This window comes from Staurois parvus, unplaced genomic scaffold, assembly GCF_062004578.1.
Source record: "Staurois parvus isolate SC_StPar_1 unplaced genomic scaffold, SC_StPar_1.0 ptg000115l, whole genome shotgun sequence".
NCBI classification, from domain to species: Eukaryota; Metazoa; Chordata; class Amphibia; order Anura; family Ranidae; genus Staurois; species Staurois parvus.
The window spans coordinates 41,532-53,098 of NW_028317911.1; the positions used below are offsets into that span (position 1 = coordinate 41,532).

Sequence of the window (11,567 nt, forward strand, 5' to 3'; positions counted from 1 at the left end):
ATCCACCTCCAACTCCACATGCCGGACCACCAACCCTCCATTGCGACTAAAAAAGCGCCCCACCTCCCGGTTGACCTTAATCCTGGCCTTGTTGAGCCGCTCCACCGACCGCGCCAAGCGCCAAGAAGTGCGGGCGACCATGTCAGACCACACCACCACCATCCCCAGAAACTCCCGCCGCAACTGAAGAAAATCCAGCTTGACATCGCGAACCAGCTCCCGCATGGACCTACCCCCCAAATCGTTGCCACCCGCGTGAATCACCAACACATCCAGTGGCCTATCCAGCCGCGCAAAACGCCGCACCTCGGGCACGACACGACTCCACAACATGCCCGGCACGCCTAACCAGCGGACACAAACCTCCCTTCTATCGAACCCCAGCTGCCTGCCATTGGGCCGAACATCAGCCCGCCTGGCCCCCCAAAACACATACGAGTGACCCAGGATCCACACCAGGCACACCTCTCCACCTGAAAGAAAAGAAACAATACCGCCAGAACAATACAGCACATGGCCAGAACCGCAACTACCACCCACAACCCAAACAAACCAAAACATAGGACCGCCCACTAAGCCCGCAACAAATGCGGCCGAACGTACAGGCGAAATCGCTGGGAATTCCACCTACCAATGCGCTTCACCACATCATCCGACAGTCCCCACCTGGCCGCCTCCGTAGCAGCCCCGATCCGAAACGAGTGCGAAGCATACAAAGACGCATCCAAACCAGCAGCCGTCAAACACAGGCGAAAAACAGCCACAAATTGAAAACGCGTTAAAGGGGACCCATCAATGTGCCGGAAAAAGGACCCCCGCCCCCCAGGGCGACGGGACAAAAATTCCCGAACCGGGCACACCAGTGAACCCGGAAGAGCAAAAAAACGCACCTTCGCACCCCTGCCCAATTGATCCGTCTTAGACCGACGGACAAGCACCTCCACCCAATCACCGGAGCACACAACCTCCTCCACCAACAACCCCCCAAGAACCGACTTGGACGGACTAACGAGCTCCCCAATCCGCAATGCCCCAAAAAAGGCCACCGCAAAGGCAGCCCGAAATAAAACCACCTCAAAATCCGAAGAACACACAGTCCGCAAATGCTCAAACAAAGACCCCAACAACTCGAACGACTCCGGATGACGCGAATCCCTACAACGATGAGCCCTCCGATAACCCCGCAGAGCCATGCGAACCCAAAAATCCTTAGTGAAATCCCGACACCCTTGCAACTTAAAGAAAAATGCCAATCCCGCCAGTCGGCGATCCACCGCGGACGCCGACACCCCCCGCTCCAAACTCCGCGCCAAGAAGTACAACACTGCCACACGCACCTCCGGCCCCCAGGGATCAATAGCGGCCAAGCGCAACAGATTGAACCACTCCCGCCAGACCGCAGAGTAAGCGGACCAAGTCGCCTCACTCACCGACCGCCGGATCCAGCCCGCAACGACTCCAAGGCAATCTCCCACAGCCAGTCGGGACAAGGAACCCCGTGTTGCTCCGCCGCCGGCGCCAACTCTCGGAATTTGTCCCACTGAAAACGAGACAAAGCGTCAGCTAAGGTGTTGTCAACCCCAGGGAGATGTACCGCATGGAGAAAAACATTCAGCTGCAAGCAACGCAACACCAAGTGGCGAAGCAGGGCCACCACCGGTCGGGAAGAAGCCGAGACCCTATTGATGACCTGAACCACCCCCAAATTGTCACAGTGAAAACGCACCTTCCGATTCCGAAAATTTTCCCCCCAAACCTCAAACGCCAACACCACTGGAAAAAGCTCCAACAGCGCCAAGTTACTGAGAAAACCCGCCTCCCGCCAGGAAGCCGGCCACGAGGCCGCACTCCACCGACCCTGGAAAAAGGCCCCATATCCCGCAGAAGCCGCCGCGTCCGTGAACAGTTCCAAATCAAAATTACTAACCGGGCCAGACATCCAAAGTGCCCGCCCATTGAAAGAATCCAAAAAGGTGTGCCACAACTGCAAATCCTCCCGATGCGCCCGAGTCAGCCGAATGAAATGAAAAGGGGAGGCAATGCCCGCCGTCGCCGCCGCCAACCGGCGGCAGAACACCCGACCCATCGGCAGGATCCGACAAGCGAAATTAAGTTTTCCCAACAAGGACTGCAAGGGCCGCAGCTGAATTTTTCGCTTCCCCTGAACCGCGCGAATTTCACCCTGGAGGGCCAACAGCTTCTCCGCAGGCAGCCGGCACTCCATTGCGCCAGAATCCAAAACGATGCCTAAGAAAGTCATCACCGAAGCCGGACCCTCCGTCTTATCAGCCGCCAAAGGAATCCCGAAACGTTCAGCAACGTGCTGGAACGTAGCAAGCAAGACCGCGCACACCCCGGAAGCCGGCGGACCCACGCAGAGAAAATCATCCAAATAATGGATGACCGAATTCACCCCCGAAACATCCCGAACCACCCACTCCACGAACGAACTGAACTTTTCAAACAACGCACAAGAGATAGAACACCCCATGGGCAAACACTTATCAACATAAAACGCGCCCTGCCAACGGCAACCCAAAAAACGAAAACTGTCCGGATGAACCGGCAACAGCCGGAACGCCGACTCAATGTCGGACTTCGCCATGAGCGCACCGCGCCCATACCGACGAACCCAGAACACTGCCGCATCAAAGGACGTGTAAGACACCGAACACGACTCCGGATCTATAGCGTCATTCACCGACCCCCCCTTAGGGAAGGACAGGTGGTGAATCAACCGAAACGCATTCGGCTCTTTCTTAGGCACCACCCCCAAGGGAGAAACTACCAGATCCGCAAACGGAGCACAAGCAAACGGACCACCCATACGACCTAACCCCACTTCCTTCCACAACTTAGCCGAAACCACCTCAGCATGCTGCAAGGCGGAACGCAAATTCCGAGCTAATGGGGGGACCAAAGTCAAAGTACAGGGAATGCGAAAACCCTCCGAAAAACCTGCCGCCAGCAGGACCGCCGCAGCCCGATCAGGATACCTATTTAAGAAAGGCCCCATCCTTTCCACTCGCACCGGCGTCGTCCCTCTTACCCGCAGGCTCTCCGGGAGGGCCTCTACCCCGCCTGAAGCAGCGCGAGAAAGGGTGGGATCCACCGCACCCGGAACACTCGTGCCTAAACCGGCAGGACCCGCCAAAACGACAAGCGCCCTCCTGGAACTGCCAGCAAAAACCCCTACGCTTGGCGGCCGATTGTCCCGGGGAAAACGAACCACCGGCCCCGCCCTGAAAAAACGGACCAGGGGGCCTTGGCGGCGCCATGAGCCGCATCCAGAGGCCAATGTCCTTATGGTCCCTCGCCGCTGCCTAAACTGCTCATCATACCGAAGCCACGCAGACCCGCCGTAAACCCTGTGAGCCTCACCAATGGCATCCAGGTAACAGAACAACGCCGAGCAATGTTCCGGAGCTTTCTCCCCAATGACACTGGCCATGATTGCGAAAGCCTGCAACCAATTCGCAAAAGTACGGGGGATAAGCCGAAAACGCCGCCGCTCCGCATCCTCCCGTCTACCGTCATCAACCCGGGACCCATCGAACGGAAAACTCTCCAAAGGCAAGAGCGTGAATATGTCCACATACTCCCCGTTCCAAATTTGGTCCCGTACGTCCGACTGCAAATGCGCACCCAAGGGGCCCTCAAAACACACATACACTTCCCCCTTCGCAGAGTCCGCCACGCCGACAGGCCCGGACACCCCCGAACCATCCCCCAAAACCGCAGAAGGAACCACAGAGCCCATAACCCCAGACTCCGCGGTAACCACCCCCGTCCCAGAACTAAGCGGAGAAGAGACCCCCAGGCCCTGCACCACCCCGCTGTCCCGTCCAGGAACCGCGAGCCCGTCCCCACCGGCCGGCGGGAGCCACGCAGAAGCAGGCCCAGGGGTCCCAACACCGCCCCACTCCAGCCTCCGCAGCAAGTCCCGCAAACCGGAAATCACCTCCCCAAGACCCCCACCTAAACCTGACAGGGGAACGCCGCCAACGAACGCCGCCGAGGCCGCACCCACCATATCGGCCCGACCGCCCCCCAGCAGATCCCGCAACGCAGAAGAAAGGGAGACAGACACAGGAACAGGTAACTCACCAGGCTGCCCAGGAGACGCCCCATCAGCCGCGCGCTCTCGCTCCACCGATGAAGAGCGGCGAGCCGTCGCCCCCGCATTGGGTTCCGACAGCTCGCCCTCCGACCTCTCGTCCACCGCTCGACGTCCGGATGGCCTCCCGGTCCCAGGAGCCACGGGTCCTCCAGGGCTGTGCCGATCCAGACTCCGCCTCTGGGCACCAGCCACGCCTGTCGCCATCCCTGGGCTCAGTCCTGCAGCACTCCCAGCTGCACTCCGCCCAGCGCCGCACCTCTTCTTCCTTCTTCCTGGAGCCCCAGCTCCCGACTGTCCAGGGGGCCCACCAGCCGCATCAGGGGACATCCCGGCAGCCGCAGCCGAACGCCTCCCACGCTGAGCTCCCTCCCTGACAGACCCCCTGCCAGCGGAGGAGCCGGGACCAGCGCTCACTCTGCCTCCTCTGCGCCGTGCAGGCGGGGGGAGGGGCTACCTCGTGAAACCCCGCCCCCGAGCTTCCTCTATGTCCGCCTTGCCGTGCAGGCGGGGGGGGGGTGCCACCCAGCGAAACCCCGCCCCCCCGAGCTCCCTCCGGTTTCTCCTTGCCGTGCGGGCGGGGGTGAGGGGCCACTCAGAGAAACCCCGCCCGCCGAGCTCCCCCTGCGCACTCCTCGCCGTGCGGGCGGGGGAGAGGGGCCACGCAGAGAAACCCCGCCCGCCGATCCCCCTCTGGTTCCTCCTTGCAGTGCGGGCGGGGGGGAGGGGCCACTCAGAGAAACCCCGCCCGCCGAGCTCCCGCTGTGTTCTCCTCGCCGTGCGGGCGGGGGGGAGGAGCCACGCAGAGAAACCCCGCCCGCCGAGCTCCGCCATCGCCGGGGATTCCTCCCGGCACCGCCGCTAGCAGAGGCAAGTAAGCGCCCTGCCAGTGGGGCCGGAGGGTCCCGAGGGGGGCTCCCATTGCGGCGCCGAGCTCCAACAGGGGGCGGGGCCGGACTAAAGCGCTCCGGAGGTCTAGACCTCCGAGCACGTGGGCGCACCCGCCCCCCTGCAGCTGGTGCCAAGCCCGGGTCTCCCAACAGCTCAGAGACCCGGCCCTGCAACCAGCTCGTCCCTCTGTCCTCCGCAGCCACCCGCAGCTGCCTTAAAAGGTCCTCCATACCGCACCGGTCTGAAAGGGGGAAAAAATAACAGGACCCAGCTCACATGAAGCTCCGGTCCACGCACCACGCTCTGGTCCCCCAAGCTCTGTTCCTTGCTACGTCCAGCTCCACTGACGCCCCTTCCGCAGAACCCCCCACCCTAAGGTACCACAAACCCCACCTACACTCCACATCTGGCCAATGCTATAATTCCCCAATCAATCCCCACCCCCTGGAGCTAAATTTAACCCTTTCCGTTCCCTATACCACTCTGGGCCTAGTCATGTATGCCCTGCGCTATTTCCATTCTTCCCTATTCGCTACGGGCATTTCTTTATAAAGTGCACTTTAAAGGCACAGGGCCGGTGCTATAAACCTCCCAGGCGCAATGCATCCTGGGGAAACTTGCTTCATATTGCAAAAAAAATTTGTAATTATTTTCAATGGATTTTCATTAGTAAACCGAAAATTACGTTAACCGAGGCGTTCGTAAACCGAGGTACGCCTGTATATGTTAAAATCAGCATCTTTTTGCTAGAATTCTGAAAACAGAGGCTGTGGAGATTTTTTTATGTTCCAAGATATCTGCAAATTTCCAGAAAAAAATAAATGAATTTTAGTGCACACAAACACAACAATATGTTTTTAAAGTATAAGAGATGATGTTGCATTGAGTAAATAAATACCAGACATGCCAAAATTTATAAATTCACACCTGTAAAATGGCAGCAAACTACGGTACCTAAAACAATTCATAGGCGATACTTTAAAAATATATTAGTAATTTGTAAAGGTTTTTTAAATTGTTACTAAACCCAGGACCCTGCATTCACTATATTGGGTCACCCACAGTACACAGAACATGGAAGTGCAAATATTTTAGTAAATATAAACTGATAAATACCGTTTCTCATCAGCAGTTAGAGCAGTCTTGTGACTTCTATCAGTGTTCAGCAGAGCACTAGTTAAAGCTTGTAGGAGGAGTTTCCATTCTGCTCTAGGAGGATGCAGAACCCTTGACCTCTGTCTGGACAGTACAAACCACGCTAGCAATACACACCAAACTGAGCATGTGCAGAGTGACTCCACACAATATGTCTTATCAGGAGGAAAGAGGGGGAGACTGGAAGAAGGGGAGGATCAGAGAAGTCAGGATCAAACAACATTTTTACACAATGCAGAGGATTAACCCCTTCCACAGTGTGTACAGCAAGCATGCTTTACTGCATATACAGATTGAGTTTACTGTTGTGGGTTTGTGATGGATTTGGTAAAATGCCTATTCTGTTTTATGTTTAAAATATACATTTTATACATATTTACTTTTATACTTTTTTATATTTCTAAATATATGTGTTGTGCGTATATATATATATATATATTGTCTGCTGGGCTTTGCAGTCCTCCTTAACTTGTTTTGCTCAGAGCGATGCTCTCAACCCCTCCCTTCGCAGAGGACTTCACTTAGACTTTGGGAATGTGAGAAGGAGTGAATAGATAACGGGATGAGAAGCAAGCATCAAGTTTCTACATTTCTCCTATATTTCAACCAAGCAAAATGTGCCTTTCAGAATGTGACTGTATATACGTAATAGTGACGTATACTCTATTGTTCTCTATGTATAAAAGGTTAAGCACCGCCCTGCAATAAACAGAGATGAGATGATGTGAAAGTGGTTGTACTGGACAGTTGTCCGTGTAATTATTTTCCGGCGTGCACGCAATCCATATCTCAAAATTAGGAACAGCAGCAGAAATCCTACCCTGAGCCCGATTGTGGTTCTCCCAACATTTTTAGCTGGCTGCCCAATGAGGGGCCCCAGGTTCTGATCGATGGAAGGCCGCATGAGGGACTGAGCGGCTGGCTGGGACAGACCAAAATAGATTTGCGCACCCCTGAGAGTACGGTAGGTACTTTTTATACGTACCACTGTACGATTTGTTTCTGTCCAGTCCTAGCAGCCAGTTTTGTCGGCTTCCAGAGGTCATCTAGAGTTGCAGGTAATTTTTATTTCTCGCCTGGGGCTGTTTAACGAACCTGCCATTGGATCTCTGCTGACTGTGTATTTGTTCAGTGTCTGTCGTCCTGTGCGACTGTGATAACTCAGTAGACTGAAAGATAAGTTGCAATGAGTGTCCTGACCAGGTGAGCTGTGGGCCCCTGGAAGATGGAACCTTGCAATATGTTGCAATTGGGTGTTCGGCCAGGTGAGCTGTGGGCCCCTGAAGAGACGGAACCTTGCAACAAGCGTCTACGGACGGTGACTCGGGGTTGACGGTGTGAGACCCCTGAGGGTTTAGTTCAGCTGCTGAGGCTTCACGGAGCGAGGGGCGGCAGGTGTAATGTCCTGTTCTGAGTGTATTTGTGAATCACTGTTTGTTCTGAGATAAGACAGAAAGCAACGGAATAGGGATATTAATCTAATAGTTGCCTTCGCTGCCTCTGAAACCGTTAGCTGAAACTACGGTGAAAGAACAGAACAGAGTGAGAAGTTGGGTGACCCAGAGAGAGGGGGGAATATGGGTCAGAAGATAGTCAAGCCACAGAAAGGATTATTAGTATGTGATATTGTAAAGAGGAGAGAAGGAAGTGAAGCAGTTAAAAAGTTATCTAAAGTAGCGAAAGTTTGTAAACTGAAGGTCAGGATTGGCATAAATTATTGCAGGAACAGAAAGGAATGTTATGTGATAAAGGTTTGCTGAACGTGACAGAAGTTTGGTACAGAACTGGAAAAGTGTTGCATAAAGAAGGATAGTTGGAAGAAATTCAAGAAAATGGCAATTGTATAATTTATGTGTATCACAAAATTGTAAATGGAAGTGTGCTAAAACCACCGCCCTATGTTGGAATGTGGGGTGGAGGAGGGGAGGGACAGCCCTGCCCTTCATCTAACGCCCACTTTATGCCCACCACCCCAGCCCTGCCCAGTACACTTCCTGCTAGCAGCCATCTTGCTACACCTGTGTTGTCACTTCCTGCCCTGCCCAGTACACTTCCTGCTAGCAGCCATCTTGCTACACCTGTGTTGTCACTTCCTGCCCTGCCCAGTACACTTCCTGCTAGCAGCCATCTTGCTATACCTGTGTTGTCACTTCCTGCCCAGCCCAGTGCACTTCCGTCCGGTGGCCATCTTGGTACACCCAGAAGGCCTAAACAAGGAGTTTATGCAGTTCTCCCTGTTCTAAACCAGGATGGTTCCTACCACACTCCCGTTTTCCCCAATATGGAAGCGTCACCTTCACAAGCCGAATACATGAATGACAATGCATCTGAATGGAGTGATCAACAGTTGCAAGCAACAAGGGCGCCAATAAATTTGACTCCCAAACCCACGCACAGTGGAGTACAACCTAAACAGGAACAGTACACAAGACAACACCGACATTCAAGATTACCGGAAGGGGCACCGGTAATGTATGTCGCTTTTACCCCATCACAAGCAGCGGCCTTAGTGATGAGTCTGCCTGACCCAGAGAAACAGCCAATGCCCTTTTACCGCAGGGTAGTGCAGATACAAGAAACTTACTCAGCTGCTTGGAAAGACCTGCTCAGTCTATGCCAAATTAAAGCAGAACATGTTTTCTGGCCAGTTATGCAGATGGCCTTCAATGATGCCTGCCTGACAAGTGTTATTTCCTATTCTTCAGGCGTGGAGTTTTGTGCCCAGCTCCATGACTGGGCAAAGGAGAAATTAGCGGATCAGACTACCACGATTCAAGACATCACCCAAGATAAAGGGGAGTCTGTGGAGAAGTATTATGCCAGACTCATACAGGCCTTTGATGATCTGGGCTTCTCTCAATATGAAAAGGCACACACACACATGCTCTCAACTGCTTTTGTCTCAGGGCTCAAAGAGGATATTAGAAAAGGTCTGATGGTGGCCCGCCCTGAATACCGCTCTATGAAGATGTCTGACTTACTGTTGGTGGCCAGAGGCATAGAAAACCAAAAAGGGAAAAAAAAACAGCGCCCCTTATGGTGGTCAATGACGAAGATCCCACCTACACTCGTCCACCACCTTTGCCAAATATCAGGGAAAGGATCACCTGTTATAACTGTGGGAAACGGGGACACTTTAGAAGAGAATGCAGAGCCCCAAGATATCCCAGATAAGACAGGGACCCCCGGGAAGGGCAGCGCAGATATCAACCACCACTCCCCAACTCTCGTTAGGAAATTGGCAAACCCGTGTCACCCCTTATGGCAGTATTCTCGAACAAGACTGGGGGACCGTGTAGCTGTAATCCAGGATATTCCCCAACCTAAAGCAGCTAAACAACTGCATGCCTTTCTTGGACTCATATCCTACTGCAGGGCATGGATCCCTGATGCATCGGTCCGTATGCAACCACTCTATGATGCTCTCAAGTCTGTTCCATTTACCTTGTCAAGCGAGGCCCTGGACACTTTTATTCTGCTGAATCAAGCAATATCCACCGCTCCTGCCTTGGGACTTCCAGATTATGAGAAACCTTTCAAACTGTGTCAGAAAAGCAAGGCCATGCCACGGAGGTCCTAGCTCAAGAACATGGAGGGCAAACCAGACCCATTGGGTACTATTCTTATCATTTGGATCCCGTAGCTAGGGGTGGTCCTTCATCTCTAAGAGCTGTCTTCGCTGCTCAAGCACTATTGGACAGAACTTCAGACCTCGTTTTACCACACCCCGTTTCTTCTGGCACCGCATGACATTGCTGCCATCCTGAAATCAAGTACAACCCCGACACCTGTCCACGGCCAGACATCTACGGTTGCAAATCTCCCTCCTCATTTCTGACAATGTGACCCTCCAAAGGTGTCTCACCCTCAAACCAGCCACCCTTCTGCCATTTTTCGAGGGGGGAGAAGAAGGCGAAGGTGAAGAAGGAGACCCCTGCACTACTCCACATGACTGCCTTGAAATGATGCGCATGGAAACCACACATCTCCCTACAGTGAGTGAAATTCCTCTGGAAAACTCTGATTACACACTTTTTGTGGATGGCTCCAGATATGCAGATGAAGGAGGCAAGTACCACACAGGTTATGCTGTGATCTTGGAATTTGAAATTCTACAAGCAGGAGCATTATCACCAACTTTCTCTGCCCAGGAAGCAGAGCTTCAAGCCCTCATTACAGCGTGTAAGATGGCAGAAGGTAAAAGAGCCAATATTTACACAGACTCAAGGTACGCCTTTGGAGTAGCTCATGACTTTGGTATGATCTGGAAAGCCAGAGGTTTTCTGACAGCGGCTGGAACACCGGTAATACACGGCACAGCCATCAAGGATTTAATGGAAGCACTGCTCCTGCCTGACCAAGTGGCTGTCTTGAAGGTTAAAGCACATGGTAAACTGAATTCTCAAGAGGCCAGAGGGAACCACTTGGCGGATATAGCTGCCAAAGAAGCAGCGAAAAACCAACAAAAAACGTCTGAGGTGGCTGAAGAGGAGAGAGTGAGACCTCAGTACAGATACTTTTGGCGGTGCATGTGCCATCTGATAAGCAATACCTGATTTCTAGAGATGAGCGAATCGAACATGACGAAGTGGAATTCGTTCCGAAGATTTGGAAAAATTCTATTCGCGACGAATCCGAAGATTAGCAAACTTCGGATGCACGAATCGAATTTTCCCAAAAATGGCGGCGACATGTGTGGCGACGGAGAAAATGGACAGAGAAGATGGGGCGGGGATCTCTGGGAAGGCGCGCAGACAAGGCGCGCTGACCCATAATGCATTCATGACATGTGATCGCATTAGCCAATCAGCAGCCAGCCAGCACTGTGTAATGGTGGAGCTATAAATCGCGGCCATCTTAGAATTCTCCATTAGCCTCCGGTCATTCAAGAGAGACAGACCTGTGTGTATTAAGGGACAGAGTTAGGGCCACAGAGACTTTAGGGCCACAGAATCGTTACTCAGGGACACAGAATCGTTACTCAGGGACACAGAATCGTTACTCAGGGACACAGAATCGTTACTTAGGGCCACAGCTATCAAAGAATCGAAAATTTAAAGTGACATACACCCTTTTTTTTTTGGTGGCTGTCGTGCACAGTTGGTGCTGCAGTTTGCCGATTGTGCAAAATAAACTGACTTTCTGCTTCACAACCACTATTGTACGTTCAAAGAGTTAAATCCATTTACACGCCGGCTGGCGGTAATATTTTTTGGGTGATTAGTGCATTCCAGTGACACAAACGTACAGTTTCCAGCCAACGGCAAGCTGCAATTGACCGATTGTGTACAATAAACTGACTTTCTGCTTCACAACCACTATTGTACGTTCAAAGAGTTAAATCCATATACACGCCGGGTGGCGGTAATATTTTTTGGGTGATTAGTGCATTCCAGTGACACAA

The 11,567-nt window shown here is 52.9% G+C and overlaps 1 protein-coding gene across 1 annotated transcript; it reads right to left on the minus strand.

Moving 5' to 3' along the window:
• Positions 1-1,386: 1,386 nt before the first annotated feature.
• LOC149467317 (uncharacterized) lies at positions 1,387-4,447 on the minus strand. Its single transcript, XM_089671934.1, has one exon. It carries the CDS (start codon positions 4,445-4,447, stop codon positions 1,427-1,429), a length of 3,021 nt encoding a protein of 1,006 aa, XP_089528060.1. The 3' UTR covers positions 1,387-1,426.
• Positions 4,448-11,567: the final 7,120 nt, after the last annotated feature.